Below are 23749 nucleotides of genomic sequence, written 5' to 3'. Positions count from 1 at the left end.
AGAAAAGCTTGATTGTGAAGTTTAGCATCGATATCCTACCCGCATCCATGCTTATGATTTTTATATATGAAAATACAACTATTAGTAATTGGAAGGCCAGATTATCCCATCACCATCCATTCAGGTTGTTGTTTAAATTGACACCTGGCCTGGACTTCCTGGTTGCGGGGTCGTCCTCCATGGTTGCCCCCGGGGTTCCTCTGGGGTCCCTCTGGGGGCCACTCACGCTGCAGTGAGCTATTTATGGGCTCCAGCAGCTCAGCGTCCCGCCTCGGCTCTCCTTCTCCACCTCCCGAGGATGCTCCGAGGAGGAGAAGGGGGCGGGGCGGTTATCCGCGATGGCGACGCAGTCTTCTCATTGGCCCCCGGTGAGTCTGCGCCGTGATGACGTCACGCCCCGCCGCCCCTGCAGAACTCAGCAGCCTGTCTTGATCCTGTCCCAAAAAGAGCTCGGCACGGCCCGGCATAAGCGCGGACGCTATCCCTTGGTGGATATAAACGAGAGGGTAGCAACAACACGAATATTTTGCTCCTTTTTGTCCCTTTTTTTCCCTTCTTAACATTCGGAAGACACGAGAGGGGGAAGTGCGCCCACCGTGTTGCGGGTGTATGTGCGTGCGCGTGTGGGATCACGATGATGCAAAGTGCAGCGGTCCTTCCCACTGAGAGTCCCGTTAAGAGTTTACCGGACATCCTGGGAGTGCCACTGCAACGTAAGGATACCGGCGGTTCATGTTTATGTCGATATACATTAAAAAAAAAATCATTATGATTAGATTGCGTGTCGAGTGCCGCACGAGGACGCGAGATCACATTTTAGCTATGCACGGTGCCTTTTTGTTGTTTCTATGTTCTAGACGCAATTACATTTGCATTGACATTCATTTGTATTGTTTTTTTTTTTTTTGGTCTAAAAAAATAGCCTCGAATTTCTCAGCACCTTGGTTAATTTTGTTAAGTTCAAATATTTATTTGAAATGTTACAAGGATGACTGCACGGCCACCCTCGAGATGTAAATCCGGTTCGTGCATTGTGTTTTTTCGAGGGCCCTGGCGTGCGCACCCACGCTTCAAGCTGCACAATATTTCTTCCCAATGACAGCAAAATATCGTGAAGATTTGAATCTGTAATTATGTCTGCATCAAAATAATCGTGTTCGCACGTGATTGCAACTGTAAACATTTCCGATGTGACCTAATTCTGTCATGATATCGAGCTTCCTCACAAACAACAGGCTGAGTTTAAAAAGACACGAATCCACATTCACCTAATAGTTTAATTCATTGCCAAATAAAACTATTTTTAATTATGATATTATTTTTAAATCATATACATACGTGGTGGGATTACGCTATTTAATGTTATAATTCGAGGGAGATTAAAAGATTGGAGAAAGATCCTGCCAGTCAGCCCCCTGCAGCGGATTTAAAGCCTGTAAATGTGTTTATTTATTTCGAGCAATAAAAGAGACTCTTTACATATCATGTTTGAAATTTCATACAACGAATTCAATTGAGGAGGGGGGGGGGGGGGGACTGGAGAAAATGGATACATTGCGTGTGCGTGACCTCTTGCATAGTTGAGGTGATGAAGATGATGAGGTTCAACGTGATGATGGGGAGGGGAGTCATGGCAACCGATGGGAGATAAGAGACATCTCATCGTTCTTGTTTCTTTTTTTTAAATGCATATTTTAAATACGATTCGTTTATAATCAATTTAAATAACTTACATTTGTAGTCACAAAAAAACTGAAGCGATAAGATATACATGTCACAGATTCAACTTATAATAATATTAATAAACCAATTTGGAAGCATTTAAAACCCCGTACTTGACGTCTGATCTTTTTTTGGAACGTTTTGCATATTTCGACAGTTTTTAGTCTTTAGATGTTTTGTTTCTTCTGTTTGGATCAAGATGTTTACAAAATATTAACAATGTTGAGGCTATGCGAGCGTAGTGAAATTGACGAAAAACATCGGCACGTTTCCTGTGAGGTAAAAAAAAAGCGATTGTTGTCACTCGTCCACCATCGATTTAAATAACAGCGTTTGTCCTGTTTATTTCGACGTTTGCGTTTAAATGTTTGCCACAGCAGCCAATTGCACAGTTGTATCATATAAATCGCAATAATGGCTTTAAAAAACGCAGTTTACGGTGTTATTGACATTATGTGTCTCCTTTAAAACTACCACGACGGTATCGCGCTCATCTGATGAAGAAAATGTGTCGAAATATTAAAAACTATCAGCACCATGGACAGAGACATACACTTGCCAGTCTGTCCCCGAGTTTAATTTTAATCACGATTAAAGATGGTGGATTAAATCAGTTGAGCTATACTTCACTGTATTGTTACTGGGTATAATTTTCGCCTTCTTTTTGTCTGCCTTTTTTAAAGTTTATTAAATCATGGTACGACCAAAATATAGTGAGGCTTGCATGGGCATTTAAACCAGGGGCATCAAGATCATTTTCACTGCAGGCAGTATCTTTTAGCTCTTTTTCTCCCGAGATGGCTCTCATGATTTGTAAAATCATATACAGTGTAAATGTATATTCGGTTCAAATTATAATGTACACACACAAGTAATTGTTAGTATCGTTTTTTTGTTTTTTAAACACGTATATATATTTCAATCAGAAGTCACAGTTATTGTCCAGTTTATGGCAAGTAAGAATTTGGTGAAAATAAATGTTTTCAAAACTGGTTCAATTTCAAAATAAATTATATTTTTTAGTCCATGATGGGCCAGATCTGGCTTTGAGTTTGCTTTGGGACGTGCTTTGGGATCCATTTTTCAAAAATTTTGGAAGACAAGAAAAACGTAATTTAAAATATCATGGTGTGTTCTCACTCGTTGGTATTTTTGTTGGGTCTTATTCCTAGCTCGTTGAAGTTTTTGTTACAATCTCAATTTAAAAAAAAAAAGAATGGCAATTATGCCATGTAGCCAACTATATATATTTTAACATCAAATGTAATTTTTTCTTGGAAAATGGTAGCAAGCAAAATCACTGCTTGTTAGTGTACAACTAGTGTCCATTTCATATTGTGAATTTGTTTGATTTGTTCAGGGTTGTAAAAGCGCCAAACCCGAAATAGAATGTCATCTCAGTCCAGATTTTTATGCCCAAAAGAAAGAACAAGAAACAAGGAGTCGACCCACTCTTGACATTAGAGGAGGGCCACATCAGATAATACGACGGACCAGGTCTGGCCCCTGGTCCTTGAGTTTGACACCAATGGTTCAGGCCTACCCAGCTTTTAAAAGTCCTCCAAGGGCCAAACTAAATGAAAAGGAATTCAAAGGTCAAATAAATATTTGTCATTGTATATTTTGAGCCTTGTGAGTTTTGATATTTGTGTGTGTGTGTGTGTGGGGGGGGGGCTGGGGGGGGGCAAAACCTGATTTTTTTCCCCATCACAATTTTGAAGAACCATTTATTGACATGAGGGACTCATCTGATGTTTTTCAAACGCATGATGGGTCAAACGCAGAGGTCAAATTTCGTGTACGAATGTGTACATGACAAAGTAAAGATGACTCTATTCGATTCCGCGTCATCAATATTCAGATCTTTCATTTTGACGTCAAATTAACCCTTTCATGCACCCCGTAACCTGATAACACGATAAGCTGTCCCCTGTAGTAACCGCTGTCCCTGAAAGGGTTAACGGCAGTCAAAGTGATGACAATGAATGTTAAATGTGTGTGTCCCCTCCCACCCGGCAGAGATCCCTCAGTGTGCGGGCTGCAGTCAGCACATCGTGGACAAGTTCATCCTGAAGGTCCTGGACCGGCACTGGCACTCCAAGTGCCTCAAGTGCGCCGACTGCCACACGCCGCTGGCCGACAAGTGCTTCTCCAGGGCCGGCAGCGTCTACTGCAAGGAGGATTTCTTCAAGTCAGTCTTTCCTTTGCCCTTTCAACCTTTGTCATGATCGACTAATCCACATGTTTTCTGAGGAGCTCCCTGCAATGAGCTGGGGGTTCACTTCATCTTCCTTATGGAATGCTAATTATTGCGCCTTATGTTTGCATAGAAGGGAGGTTAAAATGTGATGGAATCTTTTATTGTGCTAAATGTGCAAAAAATATATAATGCAGGGACAGTGCAAAAATATAATGCAGGGATTAAACAAATGTTTTCCTTGTATATTGTGAACTTGTGAATATTTTAGTTCTCTGACATTAAAAAAAAAACATTTTTTAGAAGTTTATAGCCATCCACATCAAATGCTCTCGAGGTGATGTATGGCCCACACACCATTACTTTCCCACCACTGTTTTTAAATATATATATTTTTTAACCCTCCATATATTTTTCATGCAGCTCACTTACAATTGTAACTAAAAAGATTTCTGCTATTCACTAGTATTAAAAATAATTAAGATAATCAAATCAAAATTAATAACCAAAATACCAAGAAGACAAATGGTGCATTTTTAATGATTCCACTCTGTATTTGAAAAAAGATCAACAGTGAAAAATGGCTGTGATTGAAATAAATAAATACATACATACATAAATACACACAAATAAATAAATAAACTAATTAATTAGTATATACATAAAGAAGAAGCATAAATTGTTGATGAATATAAGTCATGAAATGATCAAATGATGTGATGCCATGATGCACTAAAACATAACCCTTTCGATTTACTTAATTGGAACACCGTTGCACATCTTTAAAATATGGCAAACCAAAGTCATCTTCCCGTGTTTTCCTCAAAAATAAACAAATGATATGCGTGGGTTTCACGCATTTTAATCATGTGCAACCGAAAATCTAGTTCTTTTTTTTTTTCCAACGTGCTCCAAGTGACTTTCACAGCACCTTATTAAGAAACTCACAATTAACATGACAACTTCATATACTGGATAAAAATGACAAGAATGAATTGAAATATGATGAGTGCACAAAATGCTGACACCAAAATTTACTTGTATCTTGGTACTGACCCCTTTTTATTTTATGGAAGTTCCAGGTTCCACAAATACTGTAAATAATTCTAGAAATACATATGTTGCATTAACTTTCTATTTTCCAAATCCTGTGCAATACTTCACCCTGCAGGGAATCCTCAGTTTCCAATAGAGATCCACTTGCACAAATTTCTACATAAGTCACAGTGTGTCACAGTCAGTCACAAACCTACGATGACACTGTCAATTTAGCATTTGTCTGGGAAACAATCAAATGAAACGCAGTCAGTTGTATGTGAGTACAAACACGGCACCCCTTGTAATTTTCTTTTTTTTTTTTTTACTACCTGTCCATGACCTACAACAACCCTTAATGAATCTGTGACCCACTTTCGGCTCCTGACCCACGAGTCGAGAATCACTGTTTCAGATGATCAATTCATGCATTGTAAACTTTTTTTTTCCTGCAATTGGATTTCTGAAGCATGACCAACTGAAAAGGAGCGGACTTTTTATGAGTCTTTTATTTTTGCATCTTGTTAAAGCAGTTGCACATGGCCTATAGCTTGTCACCAAAATGATGATGAGGCACACCTCACCATTTCATGACATCCCAAAATATAAAAGACAGAGCCATTGGCATGGTGAACTTCAATTTCTGACTTTTTTTTTAAATCTTGATGAATGCACATATACTCCCAAAGTCATCTCAGGCAATGTTTTCTTTAATATTACCGCAACTCATGAGTGACTTTTTAAGCATAGAAATGTACTCATACATGAAGTTGAGAACATCCATGTTGACATGTATTTTAAAAAGAAACACATACATCAAAAACAATTTTGGCGAACAGGACTGAGCCGAGCCACCGTATCAGAGTAGAAAACACATCAAATTAAGTCAAATGGTCGAACTTACTTTTGGCTTTACCTGCCTTTAATTTATGTATTTATTCATTCATTTAAGGACAATACACTTAAAGTAGTTGGGAAATACCTTAAAAAAAAGATGTCAAAGACTTCAATGATTATATTTCATGGTCAGGGCTAATTTCAGGATGCGGACACAGAAAAGAAATGGGACAAATCCTATTTGTCCAGAGCTGAACCACTTCATTATTCGTTTTAAGTGTATTTCAAAGAGGTGACTGCGCAGGATGTACCTTGATAATTATGAACATCCTCAGTCCACTTGGCCTTGCATTGCAGATCTCTTTCATACAATTAAACTCTCCCATGTCGTCACATCAGCTATCAGTTTTACGCAGTACAGTTTTACACGACCGCAAATTACAACCAAATGTATTGTTTCCTACTTAACATAATGTAGCGGGAAATGAATAGAAATTTGTCTTTGAGCTTTACTGTCAGGCCAAATTTTTCTGACAGCTCTCTGTGGAAGTGTACCTAATGTTGTCGTGCGTGTGTGTGTGTATGTAGGCTTCACCTTGCTCTTTTACTGTCTGAGGCTCGCTGGCGTGATTTAGAGCCTCTCCTGAGTCAGTGTTTTATTGGTCCTCCAGAGGGTGTGTTTACTGAGAGCAGCCTCCTCTTTTTTTCCCTCCTCCTCTTCCTCCTCTTCATCCCCTGTACTTCTCCTGCAAACACATAAACACACACACACTCACACACACGTACAGGGGCCGCAGTGCATTGATCTTCTCCATCCATCAAGCTGCAGACAGGTCTATCGTTAACAGAAATGCATTCCAGTGCTGATTTTTTCCCCGCTTCAACAGCTGGAGCTTCTATTAACACAGGCGGGCGCACCATCACTCTTGACTGCAGTTGAGAGGAAAATACATACTGTAGCCGTTCAGGATGGGGAACTACTTTAATCTCAGCTGGTCTCCATCGTTGCGGTCCCGAGCTGACATCCGTCTTTCTTGCTCCCCGCAGGCGCTTCGGAACAAAATGTGCATCGTGCCAACAGGGGATCCCTCCCACGCAGGTGGTGCGGAAGGCGCAGGACTTTGTGTACCACCTGCACTGCTTCGCCTGCATCATGTGCAGCAGGCAGCTGGCCACCGGGGATGAGTTCTACCTCATGGAAGACGGCAGGCTGGTGTGTAAGGTGGACTACGAGACGGCAAAACAGAACGGTCAGCAACCATTAGAAATAAATATTACCCCCCCACCCCAAAAAAAAAAAAATGGACGGATATAAGAACACCCTGTGATCAACTTGCAACCAATCCAGGATGTAGTCTGCCTTTCGCCCAAACACAGTTTTATATCCTTTCTAAAATAATGGTCTTTTTTTCCTCCAGAAACCACTAGAACTGAACCAAATATGAATCCTCTTATTTCTATTAATAATTAAATTTCAGGGCTAGAACTGGATGATCTGTTTAATTAATGCAATTTATTTTTGCAGCGGTGTCCAGCATCATGAGGAGATTTTTAAGGACAAAAATATATATATTTATTTTTTCAAAATATGAAATAGGCCATTATCTTAAGGTGACGCAATGTTCGTTTCAACATTTTATATATATATATATATTATAAATATTGAAAAATAAATAAAATATATCAAAATATTGATTAAATCTATATATATATATATATATATATATATATATATATATATATATATATATATATATATATATAAAATTATATATAATATAATATAGAAAATCAAATGACTGAAATGAATGCGGCTACGGTGAGTTTATACTGATGTTCTCGCCGCATGCCTCAATGTTGATGTAAAGTGAAGCAACTGAGTGAGTTGTATGTGTAGCGCGCGGCAGTGAGTTTAAGTGTGTTGTCCTCTTCTTAGATTTATGTGTTGTGCTGCAGTGCTGCTGATATACATGCACAAGGACAATAATGCACTTGCCGACGCCACCGTTCACTCCATTTAACGCACAAGCGATCACGGGCTAATTCGTATTGCCAATGTTTGCTGACGGTAGATGATTCCGAGGCGGGGACAAAGCGACCGAGGACCACCATCACGGCCAAGCAGCTGGAGACCCTCAAAAGTGCCTACAAAAACTCCCCCAAGCCGGCACGACACGTCAGGGAGCAGCTTTCCTCTGAGACGGGCCTCGACATGCGAGTCGTGCAGGTAGACATCAACATATGAAGCCCGGTTGATTGTCATGCTTTCTTTATTATATCAGGAATGCGTCTCCACTAGTCCACACACGGTATTGTGATGAACATTGTTTTGTGGAATATGAATGTAGCAGAAAAATCCACCCGTTTTTAGCCATTTTGCTACTTTCCGTCAACTGAAAATGACATCATAGTGCCTAAGTGCTCAGCTTGTGAACATCACATGACCAAACCTAGAAAATGAGTGAGCCGTGACGGTTGTTACCTAAGCCCTGAGCGACTGTGATATCATTTTCAAACAGCAGCAAGTGGCAAAATGCCCCCATGAGAGAGATGGATACAAATGGTTTAATTTTACTGCTTAATTCATATTCCACAAATGCAATATGAATCAGAATGCTGTGTTTAGACGAGTGGGCCTACATAGAACATATAAAGAACATATTGACTTGACTTTCCCATTTTATATATCCGACTCAAAATCATAGTACAAGATTAGTCCACTTTGGCTGACATGTTTATAAAAACGCCAAACCTTCATGTCACATTTAAATGTCTACGATTGGCTGGCGACCAGTCCAAGGTGTACCCTGCGCATCGCCCAGAGTCGGCGGGCTTCAGCTCAAGATGTTTTTGTTGCTATAAGATCATAGTTTGAAACCATTTTGTTTCGTCTCTTGTCAGGTTTGGTTCCAGAACCGCAGAGCGAAGGAAAAGCGTCTCAAAAAAGATGCAGGCCGCCATCGATGGACTCAGTTTTACAAAAGTGTCAAACGTAGCCGAGGAGGGCCGAAGGTGGAGAAGGAGAGCTCGGCAGATGACGCAGGCCTCAGTGACAGCGAGCTAAGCTTCAGAGGTAACCTCACTTTATTGAAGGGCTCATAGAAATCAGTATTTTATTCATACTAAACAGTTATCATCTTAATACAAAGACAATATTTTGTTGGGATAAAAAACTATAAGCTTACAATAATTGTTATATTTATCCAAGGTAAAGTTGCAATAATATGGTGGTAAAGTTAATGTTATTGTCGTTATTTTAACAGGTACAATTTAATTCTAGTGTTAAAATCTGATTACGTTCTAAAAAAAATACACTTGAAGTTTTCGAAATACAGTAATAGGACCTAATTACTGTAATAATACAGCAATGTCAAAGCCAAGGCCTCAGGGCAAGATTAGGCCCACCACATCATTTTACGTGGCCCGCGAAAGCAGATTAAGCATGTCAACTTCCATGATGCTTGCCAAAGTCTGAACCAAAATTTCAAATTGTCATATCCAATCCATCACAACGATGTTTGAACAAGCCATTATTCTTGGCTTCTGATTTCAAAGCAAGTTATCCATCCATTTGTTGTTCGCTGTGTATGTAATATGTGGAGGTGGTTAAACGTTGATATGGTTTTATAAAATTCATAACGACCCTCCGAGGGGAAACTGTAACGACAATGTGGCCCGGGACAAAAGTGAGCTTGACACCTTTTGGTCTAAAATGATGTCACAATTCTTTCAACTGAACTTATCTTTATTTATATCACACTTTTAAAACAACCATTGTTGCATACAAAGTGCTGTAAAAATCATTCCTACAACAAAAACAGTGAAAACAGTAAATTAATTTAAAAAAATGTGTATCACTAAACAATATAAATTCATTCATTCATTCATTCATCTTCCTAACCGCTTGATCCTCACTAGGGTCGCGGGGGGTGCAGGAGCCTATCCCAGCTGTCTCCGGGCAGTAGGCGGGGGACACCCTGAATCGGTTGCCAGCCAATCGCAGGGCACACAGAGACGAACAACCATTCGCACTCACACTCACACTTAGGGACAATTTAAAATGTTCAATCAGCCTGCCATGCATATTTTTGGAATGTGGGAGGAACCGGAGCACCCGGAGAAAACCCACGCAGGCCCGGGGAGAACATGCAAACTCTACTCAGGGAGGCCGGCGCTGGAATCGAACCCGGTGCCTCTGTACTGTGAAGCCGACGTGCTAACCACTGGACTACCTGGCCGCCCAACAATATAAATATAAATTATTTAATCAATTAATCAATCCATAAATCAATTGTATTAGAGCTTTTAATTGACCATAGATAGGCAGAAGTACTTGGTTACGGTAATTAAATTTGTACATAGTTGCCTCAGATGCCAGATGTAGGCGTGAACGTTTAAAAAAAAAAAGATACATCATGATTTTATTGCCCCCCCACAAACACACACACAGTTTGAGAAGCCATGCTTTATTGTATCCATTGCACTTACCGGCCTTCTGTAACATTCCCGAAAGGGACTTGTCAGTCTCCTGGCACGCGGCAAGATGTGAAAGCGCAGTGCTGTGAGTGCATCAGCCATCACATTTGTCTCTGTCTTTATTTTCTTGACTTCTTTGTTCTCCGGCAAATGCAAAATGTCGTTGTTGATTCACATTGTCCTCGCACTCCTCAGACACGTCCTGCAGCCAAACACTGGGTCCCAAGTAGGATGAAAGCCAATTAGACAACCTCATAATATCCTAATATATCTTCCGAGACACTTTCCTTGGCTGTTTTAAAACATATATCATCTTTTTTACCTTATAAAATAAATGAAATTGCAATTTAAGCATGTAGGGGCAAAACCACAAGGCTTTTAGTGAATTACAAAGAAAGGTACTGACAAAAGTATTTGGATGCAACCCTTAATCCATCCATCTCTTTTCACGGCGCTTATCCTCATTAAGGTCACGGATGACCGTTGAATAATTCTGCTGCTTCATACATTTGTTCATTCTTCTATTCAGTGGTATCTGATTTACACGTTTCATTCATATCCTGGCCAAGTGCAAAAACTCGTTTTACACAGATCAATCGCTAAGAATTTAAATGCCATTGTCCGAATACTTCAGTGCTGTTCTCAGACCAAAACAACTCCAAAACTACTTATCCAATTACTACCACAATGACGGACGAAAGGTCTAAATGTTCATCAAAATTCCATCAGAGGTTTTATTTCCCGAAATTACACCTATGTACTGTTTATTTTACACCACTGTGACATTTGAACGTCCTTGCTGTGCTTAAATATAGCTAAAACATATAACTACACCTAATGCTTTAATGAACAGTTGTTGTACGTAAAAGTTAAATGAAAATTGTACATAAATAAATGTTGAAAAAAAGTTAAATACAACTGAATTGTGCGCAAAGTATTTGAATAGTAAAAAATGCATTGCATAGAGAAAGGGGGGGAAAATGTACTGTACTTGTACATTGGGAGAATCACCTCCTTCTTTAGTGACACTCGCGTCTCTCCTCCGCAGACGACCAGGTGCTGTCAGACCTGGGCCACGGCAACGGGCTCTACGGGAGCGTGGGCGACATGACGAGCGGCGCCGTGCTGAACGGAGGCTTCTCGGTGGACGCGGCGAGCCAACCGTACCACGACATCCGCGCCGGAAGCCCCTACGGCCTCCCGCAGTCCCCTTCCTCCATCGCCTCCCTGCCCGGCCACACCCCCCTCCTCAACAACCTGGCCTTCACCATGGACGCTCTGGGGGCGCAGGGCGGGCCGGGCGGCGTGGGCCAAGCTCTGAGGGCCATGGCGGGCGGCCCGACCTCAGACCTGTCCACGGGTAGCAGTACGGGCTACCCCGACTTCCCCACCAGTCCCGTGTCCTGGCTGGATGAGATGGACCAGTCCCAGTTCTGAGGACAAAAGGCACGCAAGACTTTTTGTTTCCATCACGCCAGCAGTTTTGGAAAGCCGTTGGAGCATTTAGTCGATCTCCCACTTGGGGTCCATGTACAGTACTGGTACACTCCTGGTCCTCACAAGGACAATTCAATGCACCAGTACAATGACCGTGTCTTACTAGTAACGCCTCTTCCGCTACCGGTGCCACTGAATGCCTTGTAAAACAAACTAAACCTTACGAGTCATCCACTGTGCTACACTAGTACACTACTAGTTGGTAGCAATAGGAGCCTCCTGGAACCGAGTCATAGCCCACTTGTGGTTTTGCTTTACTAGTGATCTAAAGTTTTCCAACTAGTATATCAAAGTTGCACGGATGTCATACAGTACTGTATTAGATAATATGTTACTAGTAAAACACAGTCTTTCTACTAGTGTGCTGAATTGTCTTACAAGTAAGGACAAAGAGTGGACTAGAACATGAAGCCAAATATTGTACACACTAGTACAATGACTGCGTTTTATTCATAACTTTTCTTCCACAACTACTGCAACTTTTGGCCTGCAAGTAAACAATTAGTTATTACTTCTAGACTACTAGTAGTAGCGGCACTCGGAACACTAGAAGGCCCAAGTATTTGGCATGTGTCATAATATATCCTTCATTCCAGCTTAGAGTCCATGTCCTAGTGCACTTTTTGTCCCCACTACACGTTCCTAATGAGGCAAAACTGTGCACTAGTTGACAACTGCATGCTTAAGCACAGTCTTGCTTTATTGGTAACACGTAGTTGTCCTACAAGTATGCATATATAGAAGTAAAAAAATACATTGAACTAATGTGACACAGTCCCTCTTTTAATAGGCTGCATTTTTTTTACTGGCGAAGACAAAGAGTGTACTAGTACGTGTACCTTACGCTGGATATTCTCAATAAAGTTCCATGTACTAGTGGTGACACTGCACCTCACTAGTAGTAGTAGTCATAGTGTTGCTAGCAACATTTTTCCACCACTTGTGCTACTAACACTACATGAACTACCGAGTAAATCCAACTAGTATCCAGCTAAGGTTCATGTACGAGCACATATTTTTTTCTCAATAGTAGGACCACTTTGATATCCTAGTAGGAGAAAAAAATGTGCATTAGTGGACAACTGCGTGCTATAGTACTACAAGTGGCATTATAAAATTCAACCGGGTAATATCCAACGAGAAGTACTAGTCGAGTGCAAATGTCACCTGAAGCAGAATTTTGCCTCGTTGTTGTAGTTGTCTAAAAGAAATACCAGTAAGTGCGATGAATTGTTCTACTCGTGAGGACAAAGAGTGTAGTAGTACATGGACCTGAAAGTGGGTATCAAGGATATGGACTAAAAGGCTGCAACGGCGTTCCATAGGTGGTGGCGTGTGGCGACTGAAGCCCAAGGGAAACTCAACAGTGCATCTTGCAAATGCTGACTGGCCGACAACAAACCACAATGAGGCTCGCTCAAGCGTGTCAGTCCGGAGGCGCCCGCACATTTCTGACGGATCGTCCCGAGCCTTTTATATGCACTTTACTCTCCTCGCCACTTCGAGGAGGAAAAGGAGAACGCAGGCGAGGGGTATGCACAAGGCTGAGACAGTGTCGCATCGGGGAAAGAATTTTACAAGCATTGTGGCACAAGTGTTTATTTTGAAAACCCACGTGGAGTTTTTTTTTTTTCTACGGGCGGGAGGTCGATGCTGATGTTTTCAAACTTGTGTATCTGTGGCTGCTTGACTTGTTCTCGTCTGTGTAACGCAGTGTGCTCTACAGGACACGCGTCAGTGTTTAATGTTCAAGAGATGATTAAGGCCAATTAGAAATGACCCGAAAACATTTAATTGAGTATAAACAAATGCACCAACGTAACATGGTAAGTTTTTACGAGACGTGGACATCTTTTCAGATTTTACAAATGCAAAACATTCGTATGATCCTACGATCAATGTTTTGGTCACCTCTTTTCTAAAGATGGACTTTGGACCACACAACCTTGATCAAGGATGGGAAACTTAATGATGAAAAATGCATATTTGGTGTTTTTGTTTTTGTTCTGCCAAGAATTCGTCAAATCGTGAATTGTCATTCAGTCTTCATTCTACATTATTTCAGTGCAATGATTATTATTTTTATTTTTTTTGCCTTGTATGACTTTAATCCATCCATGCATTTCTATCGCGCTTGTCCTCATTATGGTCACGGGTGAACTGTAGCTATTCCAGCTGACTTGGGGCGAAAGGGGTACACCCCGGACTAGTCCCTAGCCCAACAAGGAACCATACACACTCACAATCGAATATTTGCATAACTTAAGAGTCATCAATGAACCTAAAAATGATTTTCTTACTCCCCAGTGTTGCTCTTATTATTATTGATCACATTCATTTTTTTTCAACGAAGCATTATTAAAACTGAAAAGCCATTTCTGGGGGGGGGGGGTGTCTGCTTGGAGGACAACTTGACCTGTGGAAACACATTGCAGTGCGCCACATGGATCTTTGTTTCAGCTCTGTACTTCCCCTCCGTCTGATCCGGGCTTCTCTTCGTAATCTACTCAGTGAAGCGGGGATCTATCTGGCTGCGCCCGCTATCATCCTACTTACTGAGGCCAGATGTGTTGTCAGCCTGTTCTCCAACGGTCTAGAAAACAGTGGCAAAGCTGAGATATCTGGCAGCTCAGTTTGGGGCTTCAAAAGTAAAGCAGATTTTTGTTTTGTTTGTTCAAAGTGCAATCGTTCAACCAACTGGAAGAGGAGCCATAGATGTGTGAATGCTCGGAGATGAGGATGAACCCCAAAGGCTATTGTGCATCGAAAGTTACTTGTTTCTCAGCATGGACACACGAATGTCCATGCTGAGAAGCAAGCACACAAGTGAATACAGAGGATTATTAAAATGGACAACAGCAAATTGTAATCAGAGATGGCTTGTGTCCATAAACAAATTTTTGACCCTGATTTCACAAATGTCTTTCCTTTTTCCCAGCCTATCAGGTTTCTGAAATAGTCTTGTTTCACTTCTAAGTTTGACCTGTATAAGAATTTCAACATCGGCATATATCATCATTGAAACATTTTTTTTGGGGGGGTTGACAATTTCTGTTTGGCCTGTCAAAAAACACATTTGCTGCATTTTAACTCGACACGTTTTTGCTTTTGTCGACTGAAGAGATTACGTAATTAAACAATCCCCATTGTTCTTTCCCCTCATCGTTACAAACATGTACAAAACATCCCAAACCCCTTTTTCTGTCTGCGTTGCCTCGAAAGTTTGCATCTTAATTGTTGTAAATTGTGTACAGTTTGGCGTGTTAATCGTCTTGTTTCATGAGTGCTATTTATTATTGCCATGTGTCTTTGGAAAAAGATGTAAAGGAGAGCACTGAATTTATTCATTTATGCCTTCTGTGTAATGGTATGAACTGTGTACAGTAAAATCTATATGAGGACAATAAAGATGGATTGTCTTTGGGTTAAAGTCGGCTGCTTTGTCGTCAATACGATATACAACAAATTAGGCGATGCTGTAGGTGTTTGCATTATTTTCTGTTCCCATCGAAACACTCTTTAGAGAGAGTTAACCCGCAAATTCATTTAGCCATAGAGAGCATTTACCACACACTTAGACCTCGATTCAATTGTGGAGATCCATTTAGCAGAAGCAGCAGACAGTGGTGGGTCAGTTAACAGTGATTGATGCGCTCTCAGGGTGGGGGCGACCACAAAGACACATGACGTGACGAGGAGAACCCCCCCCCTCCACACACACACAACACACGCACACACAAGTAGAGAAACAGCTGCCTGATCCTGTCACTGTTAAAGAGACTGTAGCAGATTGTTCCAGCTCGCTTTAATCCCCATGCTGTTAACTAATTGTGCGGCGCTTTGTGAAATATGTGTTAATAATATCTCTGGGCAGGCAGATCTGCAAACATGATCTATCCAAAGGAATAGGAATGCAAAGTAGTAAACAACTACATTGCCTCCCATATACTGTACTGTAGCACCATAAGAAGTTAGTGACGGCAGCACTTCCGGGTTTTCCTGACATTCTTGGCACCGTTGTAAACTCAAACAAGAGTCTGGAAGACAAGTCAAGTTAGGCATTATGCAGCGACACGATGCTGTGAATAATTTCAAAATAAACGCAAACCCAGGCTGCGATGCCCATCTATAATTACACTAAGTGAGCTTTATTTTGAAGTTGGCCCTCCCACCGATTTTTACATGGTCGTTTTTTTCGGATAAATACGCCTCAGTATACATGGTCATTTTTGGGGGGCTAAAAATGCCTTACTATACATGGTCGTTCTTTTTCGGCCAAAAATGCCTTACTATACATGGTCGTTTTTTGGTGCTAAAAACGCCTTACTATACATGTTCGTTTTTTGTGGGGCTAAAAATGCCCTACCATAGATGGTTGGTTTTTTTTTTTTACCAAAAATGCCTTACTATACATGGTCGTTTTTTCCAGCTAAAAACGCCTATGGTCATTTTTTTCGGCTAAAAACGTCTTTTTATACATGGTCGTTTTTTTCGGCTAAAAACGCCTTACTATAAATGGCCGTTTTTTTTCGGCTAAAACGCCTTTCTATACATTCATTCATTCATCTTCCTAACCGCTTGATCCTCACTAGGGTCGCGGGGGGTGCTGGAGCCTATCCCAGCTGTCTCCAGGCAGTAGGCGGGGGACACCCTGAATCGGTTGCCAGCCAATCGCAGGGAACACAGAGACGAACAACCATTCGCACTCACACTCACACCTAGGGACAATTTAGAGTGTTCAATCAGCCTGCCATGCATATTTTTGGAATGTGGGAGGAAACCGGAGCACCTGGAGAAAACCCACGCAGGCCCGGGAGAACATGCAAACTCCACACAGGGAGGCCGGAGCTGGAATCGAACCCGGTACCTCTGCACTGTGAAGCCGACGTGCTAACCACTGGACTACCGGGCCGCCCCCTTACTATACATATGGTAGTTTTTTTGGGCCAAAAACGCAGTGCTCTACATGGTCGTTTTTTGGGGCTAAAAACGCCTTACTATACATCGTCGTTTTTTTTCCCGGCTAAAAACGCCTTACTAACACGGTTGTTTATTTTTGGCCAAAAATGCCTTACTATACATGGTTGTTATTTTTCCGGCTAAAAACGCCGTGCAATACATGGTGGGTTTTTTTTCGGCTAAAAACGCCTTACTTATACATGGTCATTTTTTTGGGGCCAAAAACGCCTTACTATATATGGTCGTTTTTTGGGGCTAAAAATGCCTCGCTATATATACATGGTCGTTCTTTTTCGGCCAAAAATGCCTTACTATACATGGTCGTTTTTTGGGGGGCTAAAAATGCCTTACTATACATCGTCGTTTTTTTCCCGGCTAAAAACGCCTTACTAACACGGTTGTTTATTTTTGGCCAAAAATGCCTTACTATACATGGTTGTTCTTTTTCCGGCAAAAATACCTTTTTCCGGCTAAAAACGCCGTGCAATACATGGTCGGTTTTTCCCCGGCTAAAAACGCCGTGCAATACATGGTCGTTTTTTTCGGCTAAAAACGCCTTACGATATACAAGGTCGGGTTTTTTCAGCCCAAAACGCCTTACTATACATGGCGGTTTTTTTCGGCTAAAAACAGCTTTTTTTACATGGTCGTTTTTTTCGGCTAAAAGTGCCGTACTATACATGGTCGTTTTTTTTTCGGCCAAAAATGCCTTACTATACATGGCCGTTTTTTTCCGGCTAAAAACGCTGTGCAATACATGGTCGTTTTTTTCGGCTAAAAACGCCTTACCTTACAAGGTCGGGTTTTTTTCAGCCAAAAGCGCCTTACTATAGACGGTCGTTTTTTTCGGACAAAAACGCCTTACTGTACATGGTCGTTTTTTATCGGCTAAAAACGCCTTACTATACATGGCGTTTTTTTCTGCTAAAAACAGCTTTCTTTACATGGTCGGTTTTTTTCGGCTAAAAATGCCTTACTATACATGGTGGTTTTTTTCGGCTAAAAACGCTTTACTATACATGGCGTTTTTTTTCTGCTAAAAACAGCTTTCTTTGCATTGGTCGTTTTTTTCTGCTAAAAACAGCTTTCTTTTCATGGTCGTTTTTTTTCGGCCAAAAATGCCTTACAATACATGGCCGTTTTTTTCCGGCTTACTTTACATGGCCTCGGTCGATTGAAATTTAATGAACGTATCTTTTACAAAACATTTCATGAAGCACCTTACATTTCTTTCAACAAATATGCAAATTACTTTTATCATTCATATATATGCATTGCATCTGATCCTATTGATTGTACAAACTTTAACAAGTAATTGGTATTGAAAAATATAGTAATGCACTTTATGATTAAACAAGATTTATAAAGAAAGGAAGTTTTAAACCATTTACACGTGCATATAAAATCTAATCTAATGTAATCCCTGCCTACACCTTACAAACTAAGGAGAGTGATAGGTGTAAATGTGAGAGTGCTATTGATAGCGTCTGCTGTCATGGGTCTGTCTCAGCGACGGACTGTGGCTGCTGTTGTCTTCTTCTCTGGTCAAAACAGTGTTCCCTAGCGGATACTCAATGAATTACACATTATTTAAAAAAATACACACACACACACACACACACACACACACACACACACACTTTTCAACACTGAAAAGAGAAACAAAACGAAAGTAAATTAGAAGAAACTCACACACACCACAAACACACATACAGGCACAGTGAAATTGCATTGATCACACAGTCTCGTGTGTGGTGAATTTTATGGTTAAACTATTTTTCGGTACCGTTAAAATGACGCCCCGGAAACGATTGTTACCATGAAATCCTCAGGCTTGCCGTAGTTTTTTTTGGTTTGTTTATTTGTTTTGACTGAGAAATTTCCATGCGTCCCAAAAATGCACATTATTTGGAACTGTGCGTCCCGTGGGAAAATTATGCGTCTAGGACGCGGGATGCAGAGGTAACGAAATGGCTGAATCTCTAAACATTCTCTGAGTACTACTATTATTACCACTCACACTAATACTACGTTAATTAATTTAATACCTACAACCTCACAATAATAATAAAAAATAATTAAATCAACCATGATTTTAAACTATGTATTATCAATATTGGCGGCCTGGTAGTCCAGTGGTTAGCACGTTGGCTTCACAGTGCAGAGGTACCGGGTTCGATTCCAGCTCCGGCCTCCCTGTGTGGAGTTTGCATGTTCTCCCCGGGTCTGCGTGGGTTTTCTCCGGGTGCTCCGGTTTCCTCCCACATTCCAAAAATATGCATGGCAGGCTGATTGAACGCTCTAAATTGTCCCTATGTGTGAGTGTGAGCATGAATGGTTGTTCGTCTCTGTGTGCCCTGCGATTGGCTGGCAACCGATTCAGGGTGTCCCCCGCCTACTGCCCGGAGACAGCTGGGATCGGCTCCAGCACCCCCCGCGACCCTAGTGAGGATCAAGCGGTTCGGAAGATGAATGAATGAATGAATTATCAATATTCATTATTCCAACCATGAGAAAGCATTCAGCAAACATAACTGGAATCGAGCAAAAGGATTCCAAATCCCAACGGCCAAACCCGGAAGTGAAGTGTCGACATTATTGACTCCAGCTGTAACGCGAATTACTTGGTTCAAACAAACATTCTAGTGCGACCGCACAAACGTGACGACTGTGCAAAAATAACAAAATAAAAGACACCACTGTTACAGAAAGGCTTTACACGCTATTTAAACTGCCGATCGCGAACGGAACGAACCGTGATTGAAACTAACTGTGATGCTGCTCCTTACACGTTGTACTGACTATCAGTGGCAGCCCCGCACCTTTTAAAGCGTCAGATAAAGTAATCAATGTGGGTTTCCCTAGATGGATTTTGTTTGATTTCTTTATGATTTTTGCGGTCCTGTGGCCCACTTTATACCTGTGGACGAAGTATTAGAGGCTCTAATCCCTCGTTGTGTCAGAGGACCGCAACCCGAGGACCAAGGACTTGACTCCGAGACCAAGGACTTGACGCCGAGGCCAAGGCCGAGGACCAAGGACTGCCCTTCGGTCCTTGAGCCGGTCCTAAAGGCCAAGGACCGGCTCGAAGAACACATCACTGGAATGTGAGCTTTATTTTGAAGTTGGCCTTCCCACCGAATTGGCTGCGTATTACTGCCAAGAACAACTTTTTCTGTGGTTGCCTTGATTCTTTGACCGTGTAAACATAAATGAGCAGGGACTCGAGGCAGAAAAACATGCCTACAGTATTTCTTTGAACCAAGGTGTTCGTTTCAGCCCGTAGTATTGCTACCCTACATACACCCTGATATATAAAGAACATGAGAGATTGTTGTCACATGTAGTCAATAGCCAGATATTCCTGCAGCTCCTTCCATCTTACTGTCTCTTGGCAGCCTCGTTTTCTTCATTTCTTTCCAATCCATTTTGAAGGGCTGGTTTGTCACTGTTGTGCCATATTTTTCACACTTGATGTGTTCACTGTGTTGCATGCTATATTTAATGCCTTTGGAAGTCTCTTGTACCTTATTCCTGGCTCATACCTTTGAAGAGTGAGATCATTACGATGCTGAGGAAGCTCTCTGCATCTGCTGTGACATGTGATTACAAGAATGTTAGGAAAAGACTCCTAGAACACTTGACTTTTTTTTTATATTATAAAAACCTGGCAATTAGAATGGGGGTGTGTTAACCTTTTGTATCCACTGGACAAACACTGCAGAAATTCAGAGATAAACGCTCTTCATTGGACAATGACAGTTCCATAAATCTCAAGCATTGCAAAAAAGTCGAGCTTCGTGACTATGTCTTGGCTTTAAGCGGTTTTGTTGTTCAGTTTTGTTGTGTTTTGTCCAAAGAAGAACATACAGAAACAGAATGAAATTACACCCCAGCATGCATCTATAAGCTCATCTGTATGCTGCAACATGAAGCATTAGTCTGAGGGCGGGCCAAAGCAAACCTAAACCTAAGTGATATTGATTCTGTGCGTTTTAGCTATTCGTGTTGCATTATACAAACAACAACAACAATAACAACAAAAACGAAGAGTCAGCCCAGTAGAAGTTTGCATAAAAATGTTCCAAATGGAGCTGATTTTTATTTAAGCATTGATTGGCTGAACTATGGGCATTAATGGATGGGCTCTAATAGTAGCGCCTTACAAAGACAAAAAGCCACACCGACAGTTAGGATAATTTACACGCCACTTACAGCACTAGTATACAAATAAATCTGCAGCAACTCCACCACCGTTGCTTTTGAGAAGATGACAAACACAAGCACAAATGCCATTATCATCGATCGCCAGGGCTTTTATTACTAACTTTCTAGAGGGAAGCCTTTTTCTTTTTTAAATAGATGAATAAATTAACATGCAAAACAGACGTGATTTGTTTTGGCCTGGAAGTCAGTCTAAGCGGCTTTAAGACCAGGCTTTTTTCCCCCCCACTTCTTCTCCATTGAGTGAACAATGATGCTCAGCATGATGGAGTGAGTCTTAAAGAGAGGAACCGCAGTCAAACAGAGGCCTCTCAATGACACCCTCAAGGTTGCGAGCTTCGTGCTTTAATGCGAAACTCGCCTTTTTCCACTCAATAATATCAGCAGCGTGTCAAGTCACCAGAGGAGGCGGGGCCACACGGGCGAGGAAAACATGACAAATACCAAAGGAATTATAATTGGGTGGTCAAAACATAAGGCCCGCGGGCCTGAACCAGCCCCCAAGGAGGTTCGACCAGGCCCGCGGGATAGTTTAAAAGTGAAAAAAAATGCCTCAAAGACATATTTTAATAAGGTGCAATTCATGGATTATCTGCTAGAGGAGACACTGTTTTGATCAGAGAAGAAGATAACAGCAGTATCAGTCTGTCACTAGTTTATTCTTGACACACTTCATAGCACTCTCCTTAGTTTGTAAGTCTTAGGCAGGGATTAAATTTAGATTTTATATGCACATGCATCAATGGTTTAAACATTCCTTTCTTTATAAATCTCGTTTAATCTTAAAGTGAATTACTCTATTATTCTGTATTAAAATAATTAGTTGTTAAAGTCGTGTGCCTTTGTACTATCAGTGGAATCAGTTGCAATGCATATATGTGATTGATAAAAGTAAATGGCCCATTTGTCAAAGTGTTTCATGAAATGTCTTGTAAAAGATATGTTCATTAAATTTCAACATTCTCCAATTGTTCATGTGCTTCTTTAGACCAAAACAAAGGGAAGACATATTATTCTGTTTTTTTTATAACAGAGTACAGTATAATTTTAATGGTTCGGCCCACTTGACATCTCCCGAGGACGTATGTGGCCCACAATGTGGAATGAGTTTGACATCCCTGCTGTACAGTATTATGTTTGTTCTTCAATGACTTTCAATGTTTGGATATATTGTATTAACAGTTGAACCTTTTTACCAGAAGAAAATCATTTTAAAAAATCAAACCATTCCATAATGGCGACATCGGCACTTTTTGCAGGAGTTTCTCCAGATTTGTCCCTAGACATGACTCATTGTCCTTGGGGGGGAAGAAAAAACGAAAAAAATGACGATGTAAAAAGTTTCACTCAAATTGTTTTCAAGTATCCCACTGAAGTATTTTGCTGTTCTCTAAATGTAGTTATAGGCAAACAAGCACCGGGATTGAAAAGCATCTGTAAGCGCTCTCTGAAGCAACAATGAGGTTATAAAGACAAAAAGTTCAATTTGTTTGAACAACATGCAGGTATGGTGGTTTGGTGTGGAGAGGGAGGGAGCCGCGGTGCTCGGAAAAAAAAAAAAAAGAAGCGGAGAGGAAAATTGAAGGCCCATAATGGAAACATAATGGGCTTAGTGTCAGAGTCTTGCAGACAGGCCGAGGGGGGCTGCGCGGCTGCCGTCACCCTCTCTTAATTCAAGCTGGTATTACAGGCTTTAGGAAGGCACGAGAAGCCACCCCCAAAACTGGCTTTAACTCTCCACCCACTGCCTAATGGAATCCATGACATGGTCACTCAGTCTCTCCGTGGGAGTGCAGCCCTTCATGCCTCAGAATACTGAAAAGCTTTCAACTCACATGAGGCTTCTTTCATCGTTTCTTCTTCGAGATTTAATAAAAGGGACATAAAGAGTATTTATAAAGCAGGACGAGACTCTCCAGACATGAGCCAGGCGACTCCTGTGAGAGGCTCCTGAGAAGCGGAGGCCATGGCTTGCACGCAAAATCAAGACATCGAATTTCACTCGGGTTTCCCCGTTTCACACGCCCTACAGCGCACACAAAACGTATACCAAAGGTGAAATGAGCGCAAATGCTGGCTGCGAGGGTGAGTGACAAACTCCAAGCAGATATGTTGAGACTGTTATCTAACACCTCCAATCAGACCGGATTAACAGTTGAGTTAAACACCAAAGACGGGGGGCAAGAATGAGACGTTTGACACTGCGCTAGAGAGAGGAGGATTAAGCCGTGTCCCCTCGGCACTGTACATTATTCTGTATTTGTGTCTTCATCAGGAAGCTGTAGTTAAGAACCGCAATCCAGATTTAGCCTATTCTCATCTGTCAGTGTGTGTGTGTGTGTGTGTTATACTGATCAAAGCAGCTTGACAAGGAAAGCAGATTTGGACATGCACCATGTGCTGGTTATTTCTGCAGAACATCTGGATGGATCCTATATGACGTACAGTTTAGTTTGTGTAGTTAACTCAATGAAGTCACAGTGCATATAAAAAGGCTACGCAACCTCAAATTCCAGGTTTTTGTGGTCTCCAAAAAATGAGACAGAGACAATTTTATTTACATCATTGTGACCTGCAACCTGTACAACTCTAGTTGGGGGTTGGGGGGCCCAAAAACTTTTCCAAAGAGAAAGTAAAAATTAAAAAACGGCGACAAGTCAAGGTGGAGTGGATTATGAACAGTTTCAAACACCAGTCAGTGGTAGCAGAAAGCAGCAAAGCAAATAAAAAAATAAAATTGTTCGGGAAAGCCTACTGGAACATCTGAACTTTGCTTGGGGTGTATCAGAAGCAATTTAAATG

At 41.2% G+C, this 23749-nt stretch overlaps 1 protein-coding gene across 1 annotated transcript; it reads left to right on the top strand.

The window, feature by feature from the left end:
* Positions 1-264: 264 nt before the first annotated feature.
* On the top strand, positions 265-15183 carry lhx4 (LIM homeobox 4). Its single transcript, XM_052073128.1, has 6 exons — positions 265-713; positions 3742-3913; positions 6839-7041; positions 7864-8018; positions 8693-8864; positions 11316-15183. Exons 1-6 carry the CDS (start codon positions 635-637, stop codon positions 11702-11704), a joined length of 1170 nt encoding a protein of 389 aa, XP_051929088.1. The 5' UTR covers positions 265-634; the 3' UTR covers positions 11705-15183.
* The last annotated feature ends 8566 nt before the right edge of the window (positions 15184-23749 follow it).

Source organism: Hippocampus zosterae, chromosome 8 (genome assembly GCF_025434085.1).
Source record: "Hippocampus zosterae strain Florida chromosome 8, ASM2543408v3, whole genome shotgun sequence".
In the NCBI taxonomy this organism is placed as follows: Eukaryota; Metazoa; Chordata; class Actinopteri; order Syngnathiformes; family Syngnathidae; genus Hippocampus; species Hippocampus zosterae.
Note: the sequence above shows the minus strand (reverse complement) of the source record. Positions and strands in the feature narration are given on the sequence as shown.

Coding starts and splice junctions, on each gene's coding strand:
- lhx4 (XM_052073128.1), top strand. CDS start 635: ATGATGCAAAGTGCAGCGGTCCTTCCCACTGAGAGTCCCGTTAAGAGT. Junction 3,914..6,838: donor TGCAAGGAGGATTTCTTCAA/GTCAGTCTTTCC, acceptor TGCTCCCCGCAG/GCGCTTCGGAACAAAATGTG. Junction 8,865..11,315: donor CAGCGAGCTAAGCTTCAGAG/GTAACCTCACTT, acceptor TCTCCTCCGCAG/ACGACCAGGTGCTGTCAGAC.